The sequence below is a fragment of the Telopea speciosissima genome, chromosome 11, assembly GCF_018873765.1.
Source record: "Telopea speciosissima isolate NSW1024214 ecotype Mountain lineage chromosome 11, Tspe_v1, whole genome shotgun sequence".
Taxonomy (NCBI): domain Eukaryota; kingdom Viridiplantae; phylum Streptophyta; class Magnoliopsida; order Proteales; family Proteaceae; genus Telopea; species Telopea speciosissima.
Window position 1 is genome coordinate 46,100,363 of NC_057926.1, and position 27,801 is coordinate 46,128,163.

At 37.8% G+C, this 27,801-nt stretch overlaps 3 protein-coding genes across 3 annotated transcripts; all 3 read right to left on the reverse strand.

The window, feature by feature from the left end:
- Positions 1-2,661: 2,661 nt before the first annotated feature.
- On the reverse strand, positions 2,662-11,873 carry LOC122646052 (zinc finger CCCH domain-containing protein 19-like). Its single transcript, XM_043839511.1, has 4 exons — positions 11,525-11,873; positions 5,138-5,248; positions 2,941-5,002; positions 2,662-2,895 (listed from the first exon to the last, which is right to left on the reverse strand). The coding sequence occupies exons 1-3, from the start codon at positions 11,636-11,638 to the stop codon at positions 2,942-2,944; spliced, it is 2,286 nt and encodes a 761-aa protein (XP_043695446.1). The 5' UTR covers positions 11,639-11,873; the 3' UTR covers positions 2,662-2,895; position 2,941.
- A 1,601-nt stretch (positions 11,874-13,474) lies between these two features.
- LOC122645216 (polygalacturonase-1 non-catalytic subunit beta-like) lies at positions 13,475-14,452 on the reverse strand. The gene has a single exon (XM_043838548.1). It carries the CDS (start codon positions 14,450-14,452, stop codon positions 13,475-13,477), a length of 978 nt encoding a protein of 325 aa, XP_043694483.1.
- Positions 14,453-17,576: 3,124 nt separating this feature from the next.
- On the reverse strand, positions 17,577-26,144 carry LOC122645658 (ABC transporter C family member 3-like). The gene is made up of 10 exons (XM_043838977.1): positions 24,318-26,144; positions 23,915-24,001; positions 23,180-23,833; positions 22,917-23,081; positions 19,527-19,821; positions 19,208-19,416; positions 18,754-19,059; positions 18,264-18,327; positions 17,799-18,038; positions 17,577-17,677 (listed from the first exon to the last, which is right to left on the reverse strand). The coding sequence occupies exons 1-10, from the start codon at positions 26,127-26,129 to the stop codon at positions 17,577-17,579; spliced, it is 3,933 nt and encodes a 1,310-aa protein (XP_043694912.1). The 5' UTR covers positions 26,130-26,144.
- Between the last annotated feature and the right edge of the window lie 1,657 nt (positions 26,145-27,801).

A 27,801-nucleotide genomic window follows, 5' to 3' on the forward strand; every position in this document is an offset into this window, starting at 1 on the left:
TAAAAATACACTCGTTATGTAGTATACATATTAAATATGATACCCTTTTTCAATTATATGATTCACTATCTAGTTGATTTTCTCTCGTGCATTTTGAGCGCTAAATAGGATCAAATAAATGGATGGTTATAGCAATTCCATCTATTGGATTAATAAAGTAACCATGTCGATTAAGCATTTATAAATTTCAAGAAAATCAATCATGACCCACCATTTATTAGATTTTTTTTATTAATCATTTAAATCTTTATTAAGATTGATGTTGTAATTTTAAACATTTATATCATTTACTTTTTTATGTTATTTATGTATGGGAGTACTGAAAGACACCTTTTGTTTTTTTGTAGAAGTTGACTGACACCTTTATAGGTGTGTTTAGAACGTGACACCTTTTAATTGTTCCCTTGTCTTATTCTCAAGAGGTGTTTAAGATATAGATATACAAAGGTTTTTAAAAATAAATTGAAATCGACATATCATTAATGTCATTATCAGAAGATGTCATTATTATACATATTTTTCGAATACGCATGACACTACTATTCTCATTGGAAAATTTTGTCATACCAATTAAAAGACAAAAAAAAGTATGATTACAAATTATTCATTAAAAAAATCTAATATCATGATTCGATAATTGTGCCAAATCTTTACAAGTGTTTCACCTACAAAAATACTTGAACAAATTGCCCCATATTTCTTTTTGGGAGAAAGAATGCAACCTGGTGCGGTGCACTACCCCTGCGCCCAGATAAGGGACGCATGAAATGACTATCACACCACCATGGAAAGGCAGGAAATCCCAGAGGTGCGGCTGTCATTTTGCATGCTCCTATGCTTGGGTGCAGAGGTAGTGCACCGCACCGCACGCAAGCAAATAGCGTTCTCTTTCCCTTTCTTTTTTTTATTTGCCAAATCTACCGACCAATTCATCTTTTCTCACAATTCAAAGGTTGCGAATGGTATGCATTTTTTTAATAGATTCTGGGGCTAGAACACATTATTAACTCAAAAAAATATATATATATGGGATGATATTCTCTGTGCCACAGTGCAACCTGCACCCAGACACTTGGGTTGGGTATTCATGCCATTCAGGGAGGCAAGGTGGTCATTTTGTCCACCCCCATGTGTCTAGGCGCAGCCTGTGCTCCCGACACAGAGAACATTTGGCCCAAAAAAATAAAAAAGAATTATATTTCAGAATGCATTCTTGACTTAAAATCTATTCTGAGAATGCTTACCAAACACAACCAAAATTTACTAATTATGACACAAATATCACTCCACATACTTCCCTTTCTTCCACGCCATATCTAGGTTTCAGTGTTTCACACTCAACAAAGTTGCACAACCAAACAGTAAAAACTTTTCTAAACGAAGACTGCCTAGCGCAGTTGATGAGCTGTGGTGTGCTTCATGCCCATACTCACTAGGAGGTCTCGGGTTTGAGTCTCCTGGCTGTTACCTTAAGTAAACGTACCCCTCAAGCAATTGTTTCCCAACTTTTTTTCCATGGAGAAAGTTTCCCACCAGTCTTTTTCCTCACCTGAGAACAAACTTTCTTGAGTTACAGAGCACTGTAGGAGAATTTCTGGAAACCCGTTTGAGAAACGAATGAGGGCCTCTATTAATCATATCCGTTAACCCTATATCCTTGGACTCTTCTTTGGTTTTGGAAATGAAGCTCAAGTCCATACAGCCAAAGATTGTTCTTGGAGCAGCAGATCTCATGATACATAATGTGTTGAACGGGAGGTTTCCTTTGTCCCTGGTTCTGTTCGTACATGTGGGGTAGGAGCAGGGGATTGCAGAGTAGGAAGCAGAGCTGAGCGAATCGAAGGTGGAGAGCAAAGGGTAATTACCAAAATTAAACTGGCTTAATGCCTGATTAGAGAAAAGAGAGGGGCAGTTCTCACAAATCTGAATGAAGTGGAGCAAACAGTAGCAAGAGAGGTCCTTGGGACAAAAAAAATAGGGATCAGGATTACAAGAAGCGGCAAGAATGGCGGAGGTGTAGTTGCAACGACTAGAAAAGAAAAGAATGGCGGAGGTATAGAACAATTTTCCCACAAGTCACAAAATACCAAAACGGAATAGTTGAACATATAAGAACATTACGACGCCTCAATGTATGTCTTTTAGATTTTGAATCAACATGTGGTCTGATAAGTCATGCTACAGAGTGCGGGTGAAGTTAAACCTTTTGAACATTTTCTAAAACATTGTAGTTGTTTAACTTCACCCGTACTCTGTAGCATAGGCTACACAGGCAGCTGAGAACCAATGAAGGCCCCCTATCGGTTCAATCAATAGGGAAGAGAAAATCATTTCATGGGTGGAGGAGAGAGAGAGAGGAGGGGGAGGTAGTGGAGGCTATGCACACACTGGGCAGGAAACCTTCTCTCAAAATAGTTTGAATGACTTTCCAGGTGTAGGTAATTAGACCCAAAAAAGAGTGAAATCAAGTAACCTTGGCATAATCACACAAGTAAAAAGTATGTCTCTCGTTGTCCACAAACTGGGTTTGAGAAATTGTAATTTTGTAGACAAGCTTTGATTCTAGATTTGTTTAAGAACCCTAATACTAAGCATCCGAGATAACAAAATGATAATGAACACACAATAATTATTTGGTGGTATTGCATGAGCCACCACTATTCCAAAGAAAGAAATTTGAATTAGCTTAAAGGTTAAATACAAAGAAGCAGGCTTTGATTAATACAACAAGGTTTCCTTACTGTTCTGCAGAAAACCACAGCTGCAATACTAAATTGGCTCACATCGAAGAGCTATTCTATTCTTTTCAAATTGAAACAGAAGTCCTAAATTCTCTGAAAACACTAAAAATAAGTCTCCCCACCCCACACCCCCTTTTGCCTTCTCTCCATATCTTAAGAGAACATGACCCCAATCTTCTTTGCAAAATCATCTCCATATCTTAAGAGAACATGACCCCAATCTTCTTTGCAAAATCATCCCCATCTTCATCATCCAAGTACTCTTCTGGGTCCACATTATCATCATCCCCACCATCAGCCTGCTCATAATCATACTCTCCATCCTTGTGATCAAAGTTTTCAAGCTCTTGATCTTCTTGATCTTCCATTGCATCATCAACCATCATTCCATCTTCAGTTTCAAGCTCAGTCCCCTTTTGAGCATCCGAAGATTCAACTTCATGAACCACATCATCACCTTCGGTAGTGATCTGACCTTCTTCATTGTCTTCAGCGGCTATATCTGGATCAGCATCTTCCTTCCTACTGTGAGTCTGATGATTGGTTTCTTTCTCAGGCTCTGAGGTCTGAACAGTCTCTCTCTCTGCTGACATCCTGGAGCTGCCTGTAATGATTTCACCACTCTCCTTTGGGCTATCCAGCTGTCCATTTTGTGAACCTGTGCTATTCCCAGAATATGATGTTTCTGCTTCTCTCTTTCTCTTCAAAATCTCACTCAGGGGCTTTGGGCCCTCAAAAGGAAGTGAACCATCAGAATCTTGATGACCCATTAGTTGTCCAAGTTTTAAGTTTTTCTGTTCCTTTAGCTGTGACCCTTGTCGAACCTTTGCATGCCGAGCCTCAGTGCTCTCTGAGACCTTCGAACTTTTTAACTCAGCAAGGCTCTTTGGACCAGCAAAATATGAAGTGTTACTATCCACCTCATCTCTTCTGTTAGGGCCGCCTCTAATATTTCTGGCCTCTCTGAAGTCATCCTGGCCTGGCCGTTTTATTCTTCCTTCTTGCCTGCCCTGGTGGGAGGAAATTGGAGGCCTGCCTGGTGACAATCTACTGCGGTTCATTCCCCTATCTATTTCCCTCTCTAGACGTGAATCATTCTGATTTCTGTCTGGTGAAGATCTCCCAGGAAGTGTGAGTCGACCGTGCAGCCTATTGCTTCTGGAACTCTCATGAGGTATATGGCGTGAATCTCTCGAAGAACGACCCCGGTTTCTTTGGTCCCGACTATGGCGATCACGGTCATCCCTCCGATGGACATCACCATGACGGTCAGGGCTAACTGCGGACCTCAAACCATTGACCCTCCTCTGCTTGGATAACCGTTGGCGCAGATCTGATTCATCAATCTGATCAAGGTTCTCAACTCTAGAGAAGCCTCTCTTTTCTGGCATAGTTGGCCTTTCCGTCCACTCAGATGAAGCCCTTCGCTGTTCCCAAGCATACTGATCTTGCACTTGCCCATATGAATCATAGCCACGTGGATCATCATATGGTTCTTGGTCATATTTAGTAACTGGAGCATAATCAACTGAACGATCATAATCAAAATCATTCACAGAGTTCAAACGCCTTCCCTCATGGCTAGCTGTTCTTCTGAACTCATCTTCTGCATGATAGTAATCAGAATCCCTGAGTTCATCATCAACAAGAACATCAAATCCAGGAGAGGATTCCCTTAAGAACTCATCAGCCTCTTTACCATCTTGGAAAAAACGGTCATCAAATGCCTGAGCCTGGCGACTAAGCTGGGGCCTTGGCACAGAGTTCCCACTGGCATTAGGAGGAGCATTTGTCGACATGTATTTTGGACGCTCGTCATCCAATATGGTGGGTGGCAGTATATTTCTTTTAACTATGCTGTTTTTTGGTGGAGACGTTTCAGGTTTCATAGCTGGTTTTGGTGGAGGGCGAACTTCAATGGACTTTCTGATGTTCTCTTGTGTAGTCTGTTGTTGATTACACCTTTCAAGGCCCCCATAAGTCTTCTTTGGATTCAGGGGCTCAGAAACAGTGGTAGCAGCTTTTATTTCCTGATGCTGTGGAAGTGGATTACTGAGGGGTTGTGATCCATGCACGAAGGCACATCTGTCACCCTTTAAACAAAGCCCCTTCTGGAAGTAATAGCAGGGAACAGCTGGTTTTCCCGAGCTATAAGCTGGAGTTTGGCCTGGAGGCATTTTCGGAGATGCTACACTTTGTGAAGGTGGTACAGACAATCCCACTGAAGGTGTTCCTGGGGTTCCTATCAAGCCATCGAGCGGCTGAAAACATAGTATTAGGCATAGCACCCACATTGATGAAAATAGAAGATGATTGTTAATAATATACTAAAGGTTAGGAACAACATGTTTATTTGTCCATTAAACCAAAAAGGCATATTTGACAAAAGGACTCACCGGGTGCCGGAATGCACATTTTGGATTCAAGCAGTTGCCATTCATCCAGAACCAGCAATCCCTGGGGTTAATCCTGGCAGCTTCACTATGACGATATTCACATTCACTTCCCTATATCAAGAAGAAAGGAAAATAAAAGGGTCATAAGGACAATTTCAGAATTGGAAAACAATTACTTCGAGTATCTATAATTGCTTAATGATAGATAGGCCACAAGACTGACATTCATTGAAATGCTTCAGGGAAAAGAAAGAATTCATAGGAATCACAACTCATCAAAAACGCAAATAATATTTACTGGATCTTCTAAAACACCAAGAAAATATATAATACCTGAAATTGAGAACTCCAAAATTATATTCAGAATAAAAAGGAAAACAATGGCAAGAATAAATGGAAAGAACTTTATCTTCCAGGGCATTCATGAATAGTACGACAGTAGAAAATATAATGATACCAATTTGCATGATAGCTAATAATGATCTGGTAGACAAGGTGTATGCTATTATTAGTGTCACTGGAGAAAACATATGAAAGAGACTATGCCCCCTGAATTAAATTTCACAAATTGATGGGCTCAGTGCCAAAACCTGCCAACAAAGTTTCCTTAAAAATAGAATTTTTATGCATTTCATTCAGGCTCAGCTCATTTGACCAAAATTACTTAGCTATGCAACTGCAATTTTGCAAACACTAACATATTGATTTGCCGGAGAAGTTTCTCCTCTTCCCCCCTCCCCCCCTACTTCATTTTCTCCAACTCTAGAGCCCATTCCTATTAAGCTTGTGTTTAAGAAGAACGACTGCTTTATAGATTAAAACTTTTTTGAAAATATTTTAATGTATAACTTCAATGAACCAACAACAACAATAAACAAATACCATGGCATCTTTACAACTAAATAAGTTTGCTGACCCTGATTAGCTTCAATATTGAAAGCGGAAAAAACCATTAGACGCCTAGAAGCAAGTACATTTCTCTATTCAATTTGTGTCTCACTTTATATGCAAGTTTAGTAATATAATGATTTAGTAGCATGAATGTATACTTCATTTCATTTATAAAATTATGGACATATATTTCCGATTAAACATGACATGTCCAATGTTTTCATGATTCACATACCACCACAAAGATGGCCTTAATAAGGCCAACTCCACAAACCCAATATCAGCCTCAGTCCCCCACCCACCTTTTTAGAGAGATGGTGGGAGGGGGGGGGGGGATGATAGAGATATAAAGATATTAAACTCTAGCTTATGTTACATGTATCTGCATGTGTAAGCTTATAAATATTTAAATGCATGTAGGCATATGCATGCATACGGGTTAGGCTCATTTGGTTATGGGCTTCAAATTAATTGCCCCAAACCAAACCCCAAACACCCCCCACCATAAAAAAAAAAAAAAAGAGGCTCTAAACCCAATCTGCCAGCTAAAGTGCCACCCAAGCTAATTTAAGCTCAGAGCCTTTATAATTGGAGGGCACCTAAGCAACAAGGCACCCTAGGCATGCAGTATATGACTATATGTAATATAGCAATGAAAATTTCATATAATTATGCTTCTATGCAACATTATAAGCCATATCAATGCAATATGACATAATTATGCTAGTAATGATCTAATACGAGAAAACCAACATATAATAAATAAAGCATAAGATATAATATATGCATATTCACCAAAAACGAAATTATAAACATAAATCAACGTAAACTCGTAAAGTGTCAACAAGGCATGTCGTCACCTTGGACCCCAAGAAAGAGCCTAGACGCCTAGGCAACATACACACTGGTTTTTTTCCCTTGTTAATTTTTTAATTTAAGAGAGCTCTGAACAAATAATGTAGAAAATCGATCTCGAACCAGTAAATCCAACGGGAGATCAATCACAACAGAGTCGTATATAGGGACAAACCAGTATTAAGAACAGAGTTCTCTAACATTTCTTTCATATGAAAGAAGAAATAAGACCAAGGCTTCACCAACTAGTCTGCAGGAATGAAATCACCCAGCCTACTGAATCACCACAGTTGGGTCTGATTGGAATTACCACCAAGAGGACTGATACCATAGTTGTCATGGCGTCGCCATGGCGTTGCCATGGCGTCCTGGCGCTGGAGAGGGCTGCATGGCGACCTACGCCATGGCGACCCTCTTTGATTTCTTCTTCCTGTCTCTCTTTCCCTCTTCGATTTCTTCTTCCCGTCTTCGATTTCTTCTTCCCTCTTCGATTTCTTCTTTCCCTCTTCAATTTCTTTAGATTTCTTCTTTCCCTCTTCGATTTCTTCTTCGATTTCTTCTTCCTGTCTTCTTTCCCTCTTCGATTTCTTTCGATTTCTTCTTTCCTCTTCGATTTCTTCTTCGATTTCTGAATTTTCTTCTTAAAACTTGAGAAACAATAGAGAAAAATAAAACATGGCTTGAGTATACATCTATTAACACATTAAAAATAGAGAAAATAAAAATAAAACATGGTCGACATGCTCGCCATGGCAACGCCATGGCGGGCGACATGTCGATATATCGACGTGACACCCCTCCACCGACTTGGATCGCCGTGACGCCGTGACAACTATGACTGAAACTGCATGAGCATGGTCCAAAAGGACATCACCACCACTGCACCAACAAGGCTGTGATGTGGATCTGGGGTTACAAAACCCGATTCGGATTGCTTATGGGCCCACCCAACCAAAGAAACTCAAATAGTGATGATAGTGGCAATATTGTAATTAAAGGAAATCAAATAACAAAAGCAAAGGCACCACACGTGAGTGAATAGGACTTATAAGTGAAAGGGTAATCTTGGAAGGAAAAATAAAATAAAAGAGACTTAGGGGTAAATAGGAGGGCAATATAGGAAAAGGGAATTAAAAGGGGTTTTATAATAAAGGAAAGAAAGGAATCCTGGAAGGAAGGATGAGTCGTCTTCTTCCTTGCGCACAGAACTCATGGTGGAAAACAGTGGAAGATCGAGAGGAAGAACTCCTTCGCGTGCACTACTGAGTCTACAATTTTGAGGCTAGGATCGAAACCCCAAACTCTCTTGAATGCACACCATTATCAGCTCAAACACTACACAGGAGAGAGGTATTTGATGTCTGAAACAACCACTGGCGGAGAGGGCAAACGTGATCTAAAAATTGGTTCTGCAACTCACTCATACAGATAGGTTTGGGATAAGAATCCACAGGTAATGTCTCCCTACAGTAGGGCTTCCTTTGCCCCAAAATTTCTCGCTAATAAGGGCTGAATCGATGGAACTCAATCTAATTGTAAGGGCTGTTGCTACTGCTCAGAAACCTAAAAAAAAAAAAAAAAAAAAAAAAAAAAACACAGAAAAGAAGAAGAAGAAGAATGAAGGAGAGAGATCACACGGAAGAGAAGGGGGTATCACTGGGAGAAGAAGAGGGAGAGAAATCACACAGAAGGAGGGGGGGGGGGGGGAGAATCGCACATGCACCAGCCCACAGTCTTCAACCAAATTCTTTCCATCCCTTAAAAGTGTTGATTACATCCATATAAATAAGGAAGACTCCAACATAAAAATGGAAACTAGCCCAATCTAGGTAACCAAAATAAAATAGAAAACTACCTTCTCCTACGTAGCTATCTCCGTCCAAAGAAAATAACATAAAAGATTACAATGTTATTCCCAAAACTAAAACCTATATATTCTACTAGACAACTACCAAACTTGGACCCGGTTCTTGGTCGGGCGCTCAAATGGGTTCAGCCCTGTCCAAACAACTTCTCCAGCATCAGGCTGAAGCCAAAACTCACTTTTCTTTTCAATCGTAGGGTCTAAGCCCTTTCTCCTTTATTTATAACTGCACAGAAATCAACAAAATAGGAAACCTCTAGTATGATAGAAAGATCGAAGATCCCATACAACTTAAGTCTTCCTTCAAAATTGAAACTATCTAGAATATTCTCCACTCAAATCTCCTATATCTTGTAGAATATCCTCCAAATCTCCCCTAAATCTTCTGGGATATCCTCCAAACCTCCTCCCTATGATCTGCATCAGTTCTCCCTAGCTTGGAAAGGACGAATTTTGAAAAGTCTAGGAATCAGATCCACACAATCAACATTCAGTCGGAAGTAAAACTCAGCAACCGTCGACTTCATCTGTCATCCCTCCATGGCTGTGATAGCAAGTAATGCAGAATCGATCTCGAACTAGTAGATTAATCACAATAGGATCACATATAAAGACAAAACAGTATTAACGATTCCTTTTTTTTATTTTATTAAGAAGAAATAAAGATATGACCAACGCTTCACCACCTGACTTGCAGGAATGGAATCACCACCATACCCAACGTACTGAATCAACATAGTAGGGTCAGATTAGAATCACCATCAAGAGGGCTGGAACTGCGTCACCACTGCACCAACAAGGGTAAAGCCATAGAGGGTCTAAGCCCCTTCTCCTTTAATGATCCCTTGCTACTTAAGTCTTCCTTCAAAATAGAAACTATCTAGAACACTATAAAATAGAAAACTATGGTTGAATTGTAGCATATCTATCCAACCCTACAAAATAGAAAGAAGCCACAAAGTGATACCCACAATCCCCATAGTAGCTGGAATATCTTCAACAGAATATTCGCCACTCAAATCTCCTTTAAATCTTCTAGAATATCCTCCAAATCTCCTCTAGATCTTCTAAAATATCCTCCAGATCTCCTCCTTATGATCTGTTTCAGCTTGAGCTTCAAGTGTAAAGTCATAGGGACAATTCTGAGGGCAGCAACTTAACTCAGAAATGCTGAAAGCTAAGGCCAACTCTAATCAACCCTCAAGTGACATTGCAAAAGTGAACTTTGTACTTATTTTTACAAGTCATGATCATTAATGAGTCCCCAATCCTCAGCCATGTCTTTATAGTTTCTGCTTTAGCTGACTTGTGTATATCTCTTATAACAGGATCTCACAAATTGTAGTCATCAATAAAACTGTCTGCTATTTTCCCCACTTAAAAAGGAAAGGAAATATATGTCAACTGTCATTTTCTGGCAAATTACCAATTCATTGAATTAAACCCACTTCGCTGCAACTATTTAGTTGATGTCTTCTCCTAAAACAGGGAAAGCCATGTGATTAATTTTTTTTGCTTTGCAGTACCTCAAATGACAAATTTTAATATGCCACTCAAGAAGTGCATTAAATTTAAATATCACAAGCTATATAGAAGCAGAAGCTGGATTTCCATCAAAAGCGATTGGAGATGCATTCATCAAGTGCCTGAGCTTAATTGAAGAGGACTTTCCCATTTCCAACAGCACTATGAGGTTTAGAGAGGCGTTCGCAATATGCCCCACCCAACATTTGAGTTTTCCCCAATAATTAATTTCTTTTGATCATTAAATTTCACCTTTATAAGCAATTTTCTGATGCCACTAAATTCTAGTTTCAGAAGTGATGTCAGAATTTCTAAATGCAGTACTGAGCTTCTGCCAAATCCAATTATGGAAAAACTAACTGAAAATATAGTTAAAGAAAAGTCTGATAGGATAAGCAAAAGATGTTCTTTTTCTTCCTCCCCTTCTTAAGAAACTTCTAAAAATGGAATGTCAAATATGTGTCATAGAAGGGACTACAATTCTATTTAATCATGCTTCTGATAGCTCATCCTTCACACAGGGACAAGGAAGGATAAACCATTTACAATCTGTGGCCGGATGAAACAAAGGGTGTGATATTTGGCCCTCCATTCAATCCAAATATTCCCCACTAAGATGATTTCTCGCACATGCAGAATAAGGAAAACCCACTCTTCAAAACAACTTTGCTTCTGGTGTCAACAGTTGCCACAAATAACACCTCATGTTCATTAAATACAACTATTGGGGTTTTGAACTCCCGCATCAAAAGCACAATACTATTCGATACAAACAATCTTCAGATAAAATAAATAAGATCCAACAGCATTAGCAGTAAGCTAATCTTAAGTGATTGTCATAAATACCATATTTAAATTGTATTCACCAGTTGTTAGGACGACATACGACTAAAGGAACAGTTGAATTCTTATCGTTTCCAATAAAATTTCCATACATTTCTTCTGACAACAAATAAACAAGATACAAAAATACCAGAACTGAAAATCCTCGACCTGCCACCATCTGAAACTATAAGTTTCCAGAACCAAAATATAAATTTTCACGAATCCAACTACTGGGTTTTCTAGTAACAAAACCTTAATCAAGCACATAAATCTAAGCACCCCTTCTGTAATCGAGATCCAACACAGAACCATTAAATCAACCCACTAATATCAAACCGATTCAATATTCAATCTAAAAGAACCCAGGAAACCCTAAAAACCGAACAATCAAGATTCAAAAAACCAAAAATTAAAAAGATAAATCTAACCTTTTTGCAAGTCAAAGGAGACGCGAGGAAATAAACGCAATCCGTATTTCTTTTCAGAAACTCTTCCTCAGCCGTCGATACAGGCTGAGCTGAATCTCGAGTTCCAACTTCCATGGGCGTTCTGCAACCTCAAAATGATCCCTTGATTTCAACCCAATTCGTGATAAGATCGATCGTGAAAGCTTAAACAGTCTCAGAAGTTTCGCTGTAGCTGGTAAAGATTAGGGCAAGAACATAAGAGAGTAGGATTGATCCGATCTCAGGAGCTCAGATCCAGTCACCACTCACGTGAGGGTGGGAAGAAAGAGAAGAGAGAGAGAGAACAATGGAGGCTTTAGAGAGCTCTCTCTTCACCCATGCCCACTTTCTATTCATGGGTTTTGTCTGTACTTTCCGAGGTTGTGAATATATAACTAGGGTAACGGCTATCTGGGAACAAAGATACTCTGCTGCTCAATAAGGTATCATGAAAAGGCATCTTAATGGTAGTTTAGTAAATGTAAAATGAAAACAGTTACTGAATTGACAGAATTACGAGAACACCCCAGTCATGGTTACAAATTTACAATAAACGGGACGAGGGTTTCAAATTCAATCGAGTGCCCATGGCCAACAGGTGTGCAACGTGTCAGGAAGATATCAACAGTAAAAGTGAGGGTGTTTTGGTAATTGTAAAGGATCAAGCGGCTTTTGTATTTACGAAAGAACCCTTTCCATACATTTCTAGCTGAGCTGTAGAAATTTCATTGGAGCAGACCGGATAGGGTCTAGCTTGACCGCTTAGTACAAATCCGGGGTCCATATGTCAACTCTAAACCAAACATCGATTTGGGTTGTCAATATACAAAACAAAGCACGGCGTGTTTGGTAGGGAAAAAATGGATAGGAAAAATATATGGGAAAATGTTCTTTGTGTCGGAGTGCAGGTTGCGTCCAAACACATAAGGGGTGAGTGAAATGATGGCCCCGCCGCCCTAAATGGTGGAAATACCACCCCCATGGGAACATTCACCGAAAAATATATATACAATGGGGAAGGCTTCTCCGAGACTAGAGCTAGAGTGGAAACCTAAACCACACACACATTTAGGAAAACTTAAAGGGTTCAAGGAAGTGGGAAACCAATGTCTAATTATCATTAGGGAGAATGTTCTTTGTGTCAGGGTGCAGGCTGCGACCAAACACATAGGGGTGGGTGCAATGACAACCCTACCCCCCTGAGTGGTAGGCCCATGTGTTAAGACGCAGCCTGCACTGTGGCACAGAGAACATGAGCCCTTATCATTATAATCATGCCAAAACCCGACAGACAAGGCATCCAGTTTAGTACACACATAGATAGAAAACTTAAAGATAGACATCTAGTTAGTGGGAACTGAATTTAAGACAAACTTAATAACTACAAAGCTACCAACATAAGTGAGTAAGGGAGCTTTCCATAACCCGAGTTTAGAGGAGACACGAGAAATGACCTTAATCCAAATGGTATGTTTCTCCTTTTTAGGAACCAAAGGGGTCCAAGGTAACAACATCAATCATGGAAACCAAGAATATTGAAATTTTCTCAAAAGAGATACATTTTCAATGGAAAACACTACTTTTAGAGATTTTGATCTATTGGCCTGATAGATCATGGAAAAAAATTCAAAATGTTTTAGTTGGAGAAAAGCATCATGCTTACAAACTTGACCGGTCAGGTTCGTAGATTCCTCTCATAGGGAGGGCAAAAATGACGATCTCACCCCACCCAGTCAGTGTGTTCGGGCAGGGGGTGAGGTCGTCATTTTCACCCCCCTATGAGAGGAACTTACGAACCTGACCGGAAAGGGAACCTGAGAGGAGTTAAGTCCAAATAGATCATTATTTATCCTTCAAATAACATGTACATTAATATGTAATACAAACAAGTGAACTGGAAGATAATCAAATCTTGAATTGATGATGTTCAATCTATAGAGTCTTTGTCCAGACCAATGCATTCTCATTTAGCCAATGACAGACTTCAATTAGGCCTGGGCCAAAACCCAGCAACTTAAAAGCAAGATTGTTTGGATCCCACATTGTTGTGTCATAGTGGCATGCCATGATCACATAATTCACTTTCTTCCTAGTAAGTATATCAACTTCATATACTTTAACATTTTGAAAAACATGGCAATAATAGACTTGAAATAGGAATGGCATACTATGACATAATGTTGGTGGTTCAGAGAGGTTTCCATGGATGAGTCTCACAGCTCCAATTGTGACATTCTCATAAGATCCTTCGACACTCTCAGTACTCCATACTCTTACATGGTGCCCTAATTTCTCGACAACAAAATCTATGACATCTTCGGCGGAAGTCGTACAAGTGCATTGTTCGCCTCGAATGGGACTTTTCTCACATATCTCAAGGGTGTTTTGAATATACTCATCCATTTCTGAGCCATCCTTAACATCAAAAATCTTCTTCAATTCTTTGATCCGAGCAAAGGAAAATGGGATTTTTGATGCCAGAGATCGTGGTAAGAACGATTTATATGACATTGGGTCCCTTAAATCAGGAACAGGAATGAAACCTCCCTCTTTCACCATTGACTCGCGAAAATATGGCAATCCCCCTTGGGTAGCAACCGATAGGGGTGTTTCATTTGGAAGTCGATCATATTTCTCTTTGATATGATTCCATTGAGCTATTGGTGGTAGGGTTGTGTCATCCATTGTCTTCTTCACCAGTGCATTTGTAGAGCAAACAACATTAGCTTGCTTACAAAACAAATGCAAGTGAGAAGCAAATTTATTTTCCTCCATAAGTTTCATAAACACTTGCACTTGATGGGGGCTTAATGGAGAAGCCTTGGCAGCTAACCAATGTGGAGGGTTTGTAAGACCAATATTGTCTTCCCAATACAATGAGAAGGAATTTTCAGCTTGAAAACCCTGCATTTTCTTTGAGAGAAAATAACAACCAAATAAGAAAGATAAATCAAGAAAAGCAATAAGGAATTGAAATGATTCAATAATGGAAAAACATCATTTTTCTTACCCTCAAATATGGTACTATCAGAAGGCCAAGTAAAAGAATGGGATGCGTCATGGTGGAGCTGAAATAGAGAACAAGATGAGTTGGAACTCTGCCTTTGTGGGAATGGATTTGTTGGATGTAAGGGGGTTTGAATTTATATAGAGGGGAAATTTTGTAGTACCAAAAAAATTAAAAAAGGGGGTGGGGGGAGGATTTTGACAGTCCCCTAAATGGCTAAACATATTCTGTAATTTTCCAAAATGAAAAATTGAAAAAATAAATCTCTTTTATGAGTATCATTAAACAAATTTCTAAGAGTCCAAATCCTCTGTAATAATGTTTAACCGCTAGAGTCGATCTCACAGTATCCATGGGTGTGGCCAGACACACCATGGATGGTGTGAGATTGACTTTGGTGGTTAATGTCATTGGAGAAAAACTATTCTCAGTTTGTAATTGCCCATTGGAGAGGAACTATTCTCAAGTATAGTTCCTCTCCAATGACAATGACGTTTAACCACTAGAGTTGATCTCACACCATCCATGGGGTGTGGGGAGATGGTGTGAGATCGACTCTAGTGATTAAATGTCATTGGAGAGGATCTGGATTCGACTTTTTCCCCCATCTTTGGAGTAATCGTTGTTATTCAGCTAACCTCAGATTCTCAAAAAAAATTCAACATTTCTTCAAACAATTTTCAAAGTAGTAATATAACATAGAGAAGGGAGCTTCCTACAAAGAAATTATAATTAATATTTCCACAAAATATTGACTTTGTAATGGATGTTTAAGCATTATTCTGCCACATGGTTAAATCCAATAGACCCCAAGACCTCAAGTAGGGGACCTTGACCCTACCTGACTATAATTTTGGGCCTCACTTGATTTACCACATGACAGATATTTGGGCGATGGATGAAACGATTGTTATGGCAAGGCAGCTCAGTTAGAACTTAATTTTTGTGGACTTGATCACCACATGATCATCCATCCATTTGTGAGGTTTTAATCCAATCTGTTTTTTCCCACATGGATATATAATGTCTCAAAATACTGGTGGACATCTCAACTTTGATAGACCTGGGAAATTGCAAGGATACATGGTGAGCCATACAATAGAGATGAAGTCTTAAATTTGATTTTCCCTTTTTTTTTTACACATGGCTAATCCGAAGCGGGACCTACTTACTAAAATGGGGAAACCCAGTAGTTAAGGCTAAAGCAAATTTTAGAGAAACGAAGTATTAACCGGCGGGAGTTTGAAGATGTCACGCCGTAGGCAACCCTTCGGGCCACCTATTAGGGACATTGTCCAAACATCAATAGTAGAGGGGAGGGGGATTAAAATCCTCTACAATGCGAGCATTTGGCGGTACACTACAGTGAGGTTTGAGAGCTCGACACAAGGAAGAAACTTCATCTAACGGTGTGAGCTTGATGCAAGGCAGTTTCTTTTTTTTTTTTCTTTCTTTCTTCTCGAGCTCGGCACTGTTGGATGTCGCATCTTCCACTTGTCAAGCTCTCAGGACCGCATTGCAGTGCATTGCCAAATTAGGGCACTGCAGAGGATTTTTTTCCTGGGAGGGAGGAGGCATGTGGTAAAAACTAAGTGGATTTGACTAAGCGAACCATAAAAAGTTTCTTTTCATTAAGGATAATTGGGTGAAACCCATTGGATTTGCACTAGTTTTTTTTATTACCTTTACAATAAATTTTTCTAATAGATAGGCCTCACTATACAAGTAGGATTTTTATCCCCTCAAGTGTAGTGCACTGGCCAATGCACCTCATTTGAGTATCCAACTGTAAAAACATGGGCAGTGGTGTATTTTTATCTCTCAAGTGTTGGGTGAACGGTTGAATGCTCAAGTGAGGTTCACTGGTCAGTGCACCACACTTGAGAGGATAAAAATCCATACGACTAGGAAACAATTGGATAAAGCGCCTTAAGGAAAAAGGACTTAAACTTTTCCCTTTTAAAAGGTTATATAGATCACTTAATTCTTTTGGCATTCCTAACTTACCAAAAATTGGGATTTCAAAAATTTTCTGAAACAAGATATCACTCAAAAAGTAGATGTGCTGAAGAATTATTTAATTTGGAAGATATCTTTCATGTGAAGAACCTCAGCCATGCGTTTTTTAGGTCAGAATAACCTCCCATATGGTTGGCTAACTATATGAACAATTTAAATTGCCACTCTAGGAACCAAGTTTGAGACTTTCGGGTTAAAATGCATGACCATGTAGGGAAAACATTGATAGGAGAAAATTAACTATGGCAAGAAGTGGTAGGAAAATTTTATGCATAGAAAAGATAACTCGATTGTTATTCAAGAAAATTTTGCAACCAGATAAATTAAGATATGTTTAATGTAGCAACATGCAAATTTTCTATTTTAGAAGCTTTGAGGAAAAAGTTTTTTGACTAACAGGCTTCAAAGGGTATCTCTAGACCAGCACTAAATTTTTTCCAGACATAAGAGTGACTTAACAATTCCTACCATATGATTATTTAGAAAGTGGTCTAGAGTTGGGCACATGCCAACTTTTAGACTCAAATTCAAGCCTGCTTGCCACATATTATCTTTTTTACTTGTATATTTAGCTGCATGTTTTTTCTTAAAAGTTTCATTTCTTCACTGGATATTTAAAGCTTTATTTTGCCACTTGACCAACTTTATTTTGATTAAAACTTGACATATGAGCATAGGAACATTGGCGTACCTGGCCATAAAATTTTATCTTTATTTAATATTCCACGTGATAGATATTTGTGAGGTCTAAAGATACTGTTGTAATACTAAATTTCTCCCAAAGTTTATAGACATGCATGAAGAAAAAGATTTCATTTTTTCCTCACATATTCTTTTCTACTCCCAATACTTAAACTGAATGTCAATGCCAACTCAAATGGTTATAGGTAGCAACGATGTTTATTCCACCAGCTTCTCCCAGTTTTTTACACAAAAAATAGCAATAGTAGTCTAATGCAACCCGTTACATCTAAACATTCAAAACTCACTTATTTAGCCTTTCAAAAATCAAGTTCTACATCTTCCACTATACTCCTTAATAAGCTTTGCAAATGATGAGGATTTGATCTCTAGCAAGCTGGTTGGGGAACCATATTCCACTATGAGGCCTGCTTAAGATATAAAAACATGTCAATCTAATTAAGAAAGCACTAAAAAAGGATGAGAAGATGTATTACCAAACTCAACTGAACCCACTTGATTGTGTTGCACTTATTTCTAGCTACTAACCATTGTCAAGAAGGAGGACCATATCAACATCAAGAATTGATGTTATCCTATGTGCAATTGTGAGGACAGTAGACCCTGAGAAGTGTTGTCTAAGTGTTTGCTGAATTAGATAATCAGTTGTAGTATCCACTGATGCAGTAGCTTCATCCAGAACTAACACTTTGCTCCTTTTGAGCAATACCCGTCCTAAACAGGCTAATTGCTTTTGGCCCATGCTCCAATTCTCTCCATTTTCAGTCACTGCAACCGCCATCATATGAAAATGGGTTAGATATTTAAGATCTAATTTTTATTTTTGTTCTTCCCCTACTTTGTGTCAAAAAGAGGTTGAGGGCTAGGAGTTAGGTTATGCTCTAGAAGTTAGATTTACCATACAATAAGAATTCCAGAAGGATTATGCAATTGTGCATAGATAGATTGATGTTGAGCAACTTTGATATAGAGTGAGTATGGTAAGAAACGAACCTACAAAATCAAGCTTCCCATCCTTCTTTCTTACTTCGTCACCAAGTTGGCACCTATCTAAAGCCTACAACAACAAAAAGTTCCTGTCAACTTACCACCTTTCTTGATTATTTGAATTTCCAAATAATCATCAAAGATCTAAATAATCATTAAAAAAGAGCAAAGAAACATATTAAGAGAATAAACACAGGGTGCCAAGTGGAAATGGAAAATAGGACAGTAAAAACAACATACTTCCTAGTTCCCACTAAGGGAATCTCTTAAACCAAACTTGGCCCAAAGATGATTCAGTGCATCCAATTAAATGATTCCAATATCTCATTAAAAAAGAAGACAAATACAAGAAAGGAGCTCATAGAGATATATGCCCAACCAATCACTAGTAAGCTATTCATTTTGTGTGTGAATCATCACTAAGCAGATGATATGTCAACCCTATCTTTGTCATTGGTTAAATATTATTCATCAAATAAAAAGAAAAAAACCTCACCTCCCAGATCTTTTCATCATTGTACTCTTCAAGCGGGTCAAGATTGCTTCTTAGAGTTCCCTCAAACATTGTTGGTTCTTGCGGAATGATGCTCAATCTTGAGCGCAAGTCATGAAGACCAATCTTGGAGATGTTGATGCCATCTATACAAATATGACCAGTTGTAGGTTCAAGCATGCGGAAGAGAGCTTGTACGAGCGTTGATTTACCACTTCCCGTCCTCCCAATGATACCAATCTTCTTCCCTCCAAGGAAAGTGCATGTGAGACCTCGCAAGACAAGAGGAAGGTGTGGGGCATATCGGACCTGCATATATATTAAATAAATCATGAAGCTTAAAAAATTCCATAGGAATAGGAAGAACTATCAAGAAAACTTATTCAGAGGGTCAATTCCATAAAACGAGGAAATAAGTAAAGAGATAAAGACTTCAAGAATCTAGATTGGGGATTGCCTGTAGATCAACAATATCAACTGTCCCTTGTGATGGCCATTCACGATCTGGTCTATCCTCTTCTACTAACAGAGGAGGTTCACTAGGGATATAGGTGTATTGTTGTATTCTCTCAACAGATATGATTTTATTCTCAAGACTGCTAAAATCCCATATGACTCCATGCATGCTGAAATCAAGCCCATATGTGACTGCTAAACCCACAACACCTTCAAGAGAGAAAAGAAAACAAAATAAATTCAAAATCATGCTTTTATGTGACCAATCAACAAGTTACCCTAAAGAATGATATCACAAGATCTTGAGTGCAACGTTTTACCAGGACTGAGTACTCTATTCAGCACGGAGATCAAGAAAACTAAAGAGATGACATATGTGATGGACGCCAACATATCCATGCGGAAGCATAACCACTCCATTGCACCATAGAGATGAAAAATGGGTCGAAAATATCCATCAATCAACTTGAGGTTTGTGTCCATAAACCTATCTTCTTGATTGAAGCACCTGATTGTGGTTGACCCTAAATGTGATTCCGAGAAATGTTGTATAATTGGAGCCTGGCATACTCCGACTAAGCGTGATAGTTCTCGTGCTGTAGATATATAGTATTGCTACAAGACAAGGTTCATAAAAAAAGAAATTAGTTACAATGTAGAAAAATGCATAATCAATGCATCGTTAGTGAAAAATAATATATGACTTTATTTATGAGGGATTTTTTAATGTGACTACTTATATTTAAACGGTTGATAGGGAACCATCATCATGGTTGAAACTATAGGAAAATATTTCATTTATTTATTTACTTCAACGTTCTCTTTTGAATGGTTGCCACTTTCTATTTGTATTAGATGGTTGAATTATATACTATACTTGTATGTGGACTATATCATGAAATTTCTATCCTCAAATTCTTAGAGAAAATGTTTACTGAACATTAAGGTAATTGAATCCAAAATTTATTGGTATTCATTTTCTTCTTTTACCAAAATTTTAATCATGTTATAAATTTTCAAATTCAATCAATAACTGCATGTTTCGATATTAAAATTTTTACCAAATCTAAATTTTCTAATGATAGACTAAACAACATAGCCTTAACAATATGACCTTATTCACTGTCACCAATTAAAAGCACATGGAGAAAATGCCACCTGATCTAACGGACCATTTCAAGAATACAAATCTTGTCCTCTTCCTCAGAAAACTTGAAAAATGAAAAAATCATTTTCAAGTAAGAAAGTGTCCACCACTTTTAGACACTGAATTTTGTCACCCTAGAGGATCCTCCAGATGATGAAGAATTTTATCTGACATGAGCAGTGCAGCTTGTGATGATCGTATAGCAAGAACTGTCGGTTATGCCCTAGGAATATTTTAGACAATATAACCTTTCTAGAATTGGCAAAAAATCTAGGATAGGTCCATTTCACCATTTAAATGACCATGTCTAGGCTCTGGTACGAAGACGATGCCATTTTGCCACTATGTTATCTAAATTAGGGTCCCACTCGAAAGATTACCCAAAAGGCGATGAAATGCACTACATATGCCGACGATTTTTGCAAGGGATTGCCAAGGAACTATGTATTTGGGCGCTAGAGAATATGTTCACTAATGAATGCCGCAAAAATATTATGGCAAAAATAATCGCGAACAAAATGGGCTTTAATTCGCTAGTAAAATATAACTTATTTTGCTAGCAACCTTCCTGAAGGGGAAAGGCTATACATAGCCCTCCCCAGAATAAGCAAACAAGAACAGAAAATCTAGAGAAAGTTTCCAAGGTCCGGAAAAGAGAGAAAAAAAAAGAAGAAATAGAAGGAAAGGGAGAAATACTCCTGGGAATTTCAGGGAAAAGACTGGAAAAGGAGAAAAAGGCTTAAATACCCTTGGGCTCAGAATTTTACCAGAAGATTAGAAGGAAAATCAAAACTCTGCAGAACTGAGTATAGGAGCCCTCTCTAACCAAAAGAGGTAATTTTCTTCCACCTGTCCTTAATTTTTATTATTTAGTTAATATTTCATTTTTACCCCATCATAATGTATATTATTGCAAGTGTTATATTATATTGCATTTTACGTTGTAATAATGCCGAGTTTTTTGTAATCTGAAATGAATCCAGCCTTTCGATAATATCAAAAGCATTATCCATTTGAGTCATCCTCTTCCTCTTCGAGGTAAGATCTTACAGGTCCTAGACCCTCATTTAGGTGGCGGCTCCAAAAGATAAAATCAACCTTTTTCACTCCTCTCCTGGAGACGAGAGCCAATTATCCCCCAAAGATTATTAAAAAAAAAAAAAAAGAAGGAAGAGGATGAGTGATACCCACAAATGTGAAAACCCCCCTTTACACCTACACCACTCCACTGGTCTGCCAATGTAACACCAAAGTGGATTTCACGATGGTAAATGGAGGCCATTAACCAATAAATAAGTAGCTAACAATGCGATTCTTCCACTTCAGCGCTTCCGCTTCCAGGTCTTGCCTTGTGCATCTCGCAACTCTAGTGTTGTCTCACAAAATGGATGGCACAAAGTGTAGGTGTCAGCCCTCTCCTCTCTTCCACTCTAATGAACCAAAGAGAGTGACAAACATTGAGCTTTGGCATTCTGCATTCATTATGCTTGTCACTACCCACCAAAGAAGGCCCAGGCGACCTAGCAACCATAGTAAAACACTACACCCCACCCCCTACTGCAATGCCAAGACTTTCACCCACAATCTCCCCTTCCTTTGGAACAGAGAAATCCCCAGTAAAAGTCCCTCAATGGCAGAAACCCTCAACCCTAATTCCTACTCTCCTACTAAACTCTCCCTACCAGATGGTAGAGGGAAAGCCTCTTTGGCCAAGGATCCATTACTGAAGCCATGGCTAAAAAAAATGACCAACCCTAACACCACCCCACCACCCTAGACCCTCCAAAATCAACCCCACAAACCCTCTCCACTCTTCAGCTCTTTCCCTCGCTCTCGAACACCTTCACCCCTACTGCACCCTTGATTAATTTATTATTTGATAATTTCTATTAATTATCATCCTATTTTTCGTATGAGATCCAATATAATTGGCAGAGCTATCAACAGAGCTAATAGGAAATATTTTATTTTTATCCATACATTTCTAAGTTATTTATGCATGTCAAAAGCACAACCATGTTGCTTTAGGTGCACTTTGCACTTTGATAACATTGGCCTTATTTGGTCATTTCTTCTCAAACAAATTTGGTAAAATAAAGACAACAACTTTGCACTAATTTACATGAAATGTGTGATTAGGAAAATGGATATTTTTTTTTGTATATTCTTTATTAATTCAAGAAAATAATTATGTTTAAATCACACCTTTAAAACCTAAGTATATATGCATCTGCCTTATTTGGTCCTTTCTTCTCAAACAATTTTGATAAAATAAAGACAACAACTTTGTACTAATTTACATGAAATGTGTGATTAGGAAAATGGGTTTTTTTTTTTTTTGGTGTATATTCTTTATAAATTCAAGAAAATAATGATGTTTAAATCACACCTTTAAAAGCTAAGTATATATGCATCTGCCACTAAATCAATTTCAGTATAAATAAAGCAAATTTAGAATTTATTGGTTAAATCTTAAACCAACTTATATTATGGCATGTTAACCTTGGGAAAATATGTCGAGCTTGATTTGATCATGAGAAGTGGAAGTGCTTATAGAAATTACCTGGTAGCAGATGCATGTCACCATCATCGGGATAAAAACTATTAACATTTGCCATGAAACGTGTGACATTACTGCAATGGTTCCCAATAAACCTATGGTTGAAGTAAGAAATTCTTCAATTTGATGTGGAATAGAGGTGTCAACTGCACTTTGATCTACAGATGCCTGTATACAAAAATAAAATTTATTTAGAATTTTATTGACTTTTAAGTTGATCAAATATATTCATTTGGATCTAAAGAGTATTAAAGATATTTACTAACTCGATTTAGAATCCTTCCGCTCGGAGTAGAATCAAAAAATAACAAGGAGGCACGGAAAATGCCCAAATGCATTTTGTTGAAGAGTATAGTGGATGTCTTGTATCCAGCAATTACAATCAGCGTGGACCTTATAAGCACACAAAGAGAACTTCCAAGGGTCAACGCAACATAAACAAAGATGATAGTGGATCCTCTAATATTAGGTCTCACATCCTCTGAAATTGGAGTAGCCAACACCATCCAGTAACTACTCACTATTTGCAGAAGCTGAAAAAGAATTCCTGCCAGCAATATGAATGGTACCAAAGCCCCTTTATATGCAGTGGTAACATACTTCCAATAGAATGAAAGACTAACTTCACCCTTTTCTCTCTTTTCTTCTTGGACAAGTTGCCCTTCTGGTCCAACTAGTTTTTCTATTTTGTAGTTTTTGGGTTCCCTTTCTTCATCATCTTGAATAGACTTTTCGCTATACAACATATTACCATCATTTTCTTTGCCATTACTTAAATTATTTGAAGCATCCCCACATTCGACAAAATTAAGTTCTGCCAAAGCTTTCTTATGTTGACCCACTAAATCCATAAAGTCCGTGCCTAAACTAAGAATTTCTTCGTACTTTCCTGCTTGGGTAATCTTTCCATCTCTCATAACCTAACAAACAAGAGAAAAATAATCACTCTCAAATTAGGTTGAGGGACTTGAAGTCAGGAAAAGAAAATGAAATAATCTCACCAGAATAAGATCAGCAGAAGGTAAAAACTCTACTTGGTGGGTAACATAAACTACTGTTTTTGAACCCAAAATTCCCAACAAACACTCCTGCCATAGAAGTTCAGATGTTCACATTAGGTGCTCAAAAATAATTTCTAGTTGCTTAAAAGACTCAAATAATTATATGTACAATTATTCTTTTAACTTTATAATGATAACATCAAACCATAAGTTTTATGTAAGAACATACATTGCTAAATATAACGTGTTTGTATGTCTTGTTTGTTTAGATAGCCATGATTTCATTCTCATGGATCAAACTTAGTTTTTGGTAAACAAAAATATGATGTAAGAAATGAGATGCATATCTTCAATTCAATTTCATCAAGGAAAACTTTGGAAGTGGAGGTCAAAGAAAAATTACCTTAAATAGATGAGTTCCTGTGTGAGCATCCACAGCACTAAAAGGATCATCAAGCAAATAAATATCAGCATCATGGTATAAAGCACGTGCAATCTGAATTCTTTGCTTTTGCCCACCACTCAGGTTCACCCCCCTATCCCCTATAATAGTCTGATCCCCAAAGGCTAATAATTCTAGGTCCTTCTTTAATGAACATGCTTCTAGAATCATCTCATATCTTTCCTTATCCATCTCATTACCAAACAATATATTGTCTACTATCTTTCCACTCTGTATCCAAGGTGATTGTGCAACATAGGCCTTCGTCCCATTCAACTTAATTTCTCCAGATACCTTCGGCATTTCCCCCAATATGCATGAAAGCAGACTTGACTTGCCTGACCCAACAGAACCACAAACTGCCACTCTCATACCACGGTATACTCGAAAATTAAGTTCTTTTAATGTGAGATTAGGGGAATCAAGGTCCCACGAGAAATTCCCTTTGACTATCTCAACTGCAACCTTGACACAATCTCTTGTAGGTTTTTGTATTATATTCGGAGGAAGTTCATCAAGACTAAGGAATGAAGCTATCCTATTGATGGAAACTTTAGTCTGAACTACCATGGAGATTGTATCTGGGAGATTATAAATAGGTCCTTGCAATAACTCAAATGTTGCAAGTGCAGATAGAATCTTCCCCGACTCTAGTGTAATTCCCATAAGAACACAAAACCCAAAAGTAACCATAGATATAAACATGGGAGCAGACCAATAGACAAAACCAGTCATAACTGATGTATAAAGTAATTTTTTTAACCATCTTGTTTCCAAGTTTCTTAGTTCAATTATCTTAGCCAAAAACTTCATCTCCCAGCCCTGGAGCTTGAGAATCCTCATATTCCTCAAAGTCTCAGATGTCACCTTCATCCTTCGATCCTTTGAACCCATCATTTTCCCTTGAAAATTTTCCTGTAGTTTTCCTAGTGGAACATTTGCTAACATCAAAATAATTGTGGCAACAAAAGCTGCTAGTGAAGCGAGCCCAAGGCTTTTGTATAAGATCAATAATGCTAGAACAACCTGAAGAGGAACCCTCCATATATCGTGCAAGTACCAACTGAAGAAGCCAGCTCTTTCTACATCAACAGTGATCAAATTAATGTCCTCTCCACTAGTGTGGTGTCTCTTTGATTGGCTTGAAAGACTAAGACCCTTCTTATAGATTATTGCGAGCAAGGCAGCACGGACCTTATTTCCCATCTGTCGTAATTGAAAGAACAAGTGCCTCTCTGAGAGGCACCTTATGAGCTTTGAAAGAAAAAAAGTAAACACTAGCAAATAGCCCTTATATTTTAGTTGGTGAGGGCTATTGAGATATTGAACAAAGGTGCTAATAAGGTATGGTCCAACATAAGAAGCCAATGTGTGTACAATGGAGAATAGACCCGTTAATAGAATTTCTTTCCAAGTTGAGAGAATCAATGCCTTCACAAGCTTGAGTGTGTTTATCTTACCAACATTAGCACTGCCATCACTACCAGATTCAAGTTTATTTCTAAAACAAGAAAATACCACATTGGCACTATCACAATTTGCAAGCTGAGGAACATCTTCAAGATCCAGTGTTTTTTTATACCCAAGTGAAAGCAAAGGGCCCATCCAAGAAAAAGTGAAAATACTAAGAAGATTAGCATTTGCATAAGGAGTTACTCTCTCTTCATTGGCATTTGATCCCTGTCCATCGTCGTCATTTCTTTGATTGGATTGACTTTTCAAAAGAGGCTCCAAAAGATTGAAATCTTCATATTTTCGGTCCTTACCAAACATCCCAACATAGCAAAAGAAGAAACCAACAATAATGTATATGGCATTGGAGACCCATATTAGGAATGGTAAGGACGAATGATTCCAATCCAAACTAAGATGTATAATAAGATAGGAACACGACATTAGGAAATAGAAGGCCCACCAAATCCTTAGTAGAAGAGGGAACTTGCGCTCACTTGAATGAGAAAACCGAATGTGCAAGTAAGCAGAGATCACAAACCAAGTGAGTGTTCTGAGTGCAAAATTCAATTGGGAAACGAGTTTTAGATTAGACCAACCATGCCTATACCCAGACAGATAGTTTAACATGAATAGGAGAAGATCACCAAAAGCCAGACCTAAGCAAGATATAAAGACTGGCCAATAGTATGAAAAGTATGTAATATTCTTCGACATTTGTTTTGAATTTTGAAGGATAGGCATCGTGCATCTCTTGCAAACCCAGGAAATGGATAAAAGCAATAACAAAATTAGGTGTGAAGAAGCAGAAAACCCGTCTAGAAAAATGGTTGTTGAAGATTGTGGAAACAATATCCAGATATTCATATTATTCTTTGATTCTTCAAAAGCATCCATGTTTGGAAGTTTTCTTCTCTCTTAGTTGTAATTTGGTGGCTTATTCCAGGTAATTCCAATGTAAATCCCACCAGTTTACCACATTTTGAATTGATGCAAGCCCATTTGCAAATATGTTGTAGAAACTCCAGCATTTAAATACCGACCATTTCCAACTTATGTGCTTCAGAAAGACAAAAACCAATATTGGAATCTCAATATAACCTTTAGAGGTAGTTGAACCTGCTAATGAAGAAACAGAACATAAACATTTTGAAAATATCTATAAAGTGCAAGAGACTTAAAAAAATAAAAAAAAATAAAAGAAGCTGCATTTATATGTGATTTAGTCCATGTTCAATTACAAACATCAATCGGGTAAATATGAACTTAGTATTATGCGATAAAAAATAACCAATAAATGTTTTAAATATTAGAGAAAATACCGAGAAAGGCAAAAAAAACTTCACATCATTACACCAAGTGATGCATTGCAGTAGATGTCTATTACTATTTGAACGAACTCTTCTTTTTTTTTTTCACACCCCTTTACAACCAAACAACCTAATTTAACTACAAAGGGTTAGCTTAGTTGGCAAGGACCAACATATCACAACTAAGAGGTCATCAGTTCAACTCTCATGGACCTTAGCTGACAAAAATTAAAAATCTTTCAAAATATCATATCCATATACGAAGTTTCAAATAATGTAACTATGGAAACAACATCAGCAACATAATTAACATGTGAATATAACTGTTAAATGTTGACATACAATAGCCTTTTTGCAAGAAACATTGCCAAACCATTTATGGCAACTTGAAGATTATTAAATGTGCAGGGGGGATCATAGTGACACAACACTTCTACTAACCGTACTCAAGCTGATTTTATCTATAAATCAATCATCGATTGAGTAAATCACCAAGTTTAGCTATGTGTTTCAATCTATATAATATGTCAATATCTATTTATTATATACAATAACCACATTCTTGAAGAACTTGTTATACTTCACCACTCTTAAATTATGTAACAAAATTTGTAAATTGAATATTAGAACTCTGTTGCATGTGTATTTGTCAGTTAACCCTTGTAACAAGACTAGCCTAAAGT

What these genes read in the sequence shown, in the direction of transcription:
- LOC122645658 (XM_043838977.1), bottom strand. Translation starts at nt 26,129, where the DNA reads ATGTTTGGTAAGGACCGAAAATATGAAGATTTCAATCTTTTGGAGCCT. An exon ending in TGGGAAGCTTGATTTTGTAG is followed by an intron (nt 18,039 to 18,263) that starts GTTCGTTTCTTA and finishes TGGCGGTTGCAG; the next exon opens with TGACTGAAAATGGAGAGAAT. An exon ending in GGTCCTCCTTCTTGACAATG is followed by an intron (nt 17,678 to 17,798) that starts GTTAGTAGCTAG and finishes TATCTTAAGCAG; the next exon opens with GCCTCATAGTGGAATATGGT.
- LOC122645216 (XM_043838548.1), bottom strand. Translation starts at nt 14,452, where the DNA reads ATGCAGGGTTTTCAAGCTGAAAATTCCTTCTCATTGTATTGGGAAGAC.
- LOC122646052 (XM_043839511.1), bottom strand. Translation starts at nt 11,638, where the DNA reads ATGGAAGTTGGAACTCGAGATTCAGCTCAGCCTGTATCGACGGCTGAG. An exon ending in CTCCTTTGACTTGCAAAAAG is followed by an intron (nt 5,249 to 11,524) that starts GTTAGATTTATC and finishes TTCTTGATATAG; the next exon opens with GGAAGTGAATGTGAATATCG. An exon ending in AATGTGCATTCCGGCACCCG is followed by an intron (nt 5,003 to 5,137) that starts GTGAGTCCTTTT and finishes CTATGTTTTCAG; the next exon opens with CCGCTCGATGGCTTGATAGG.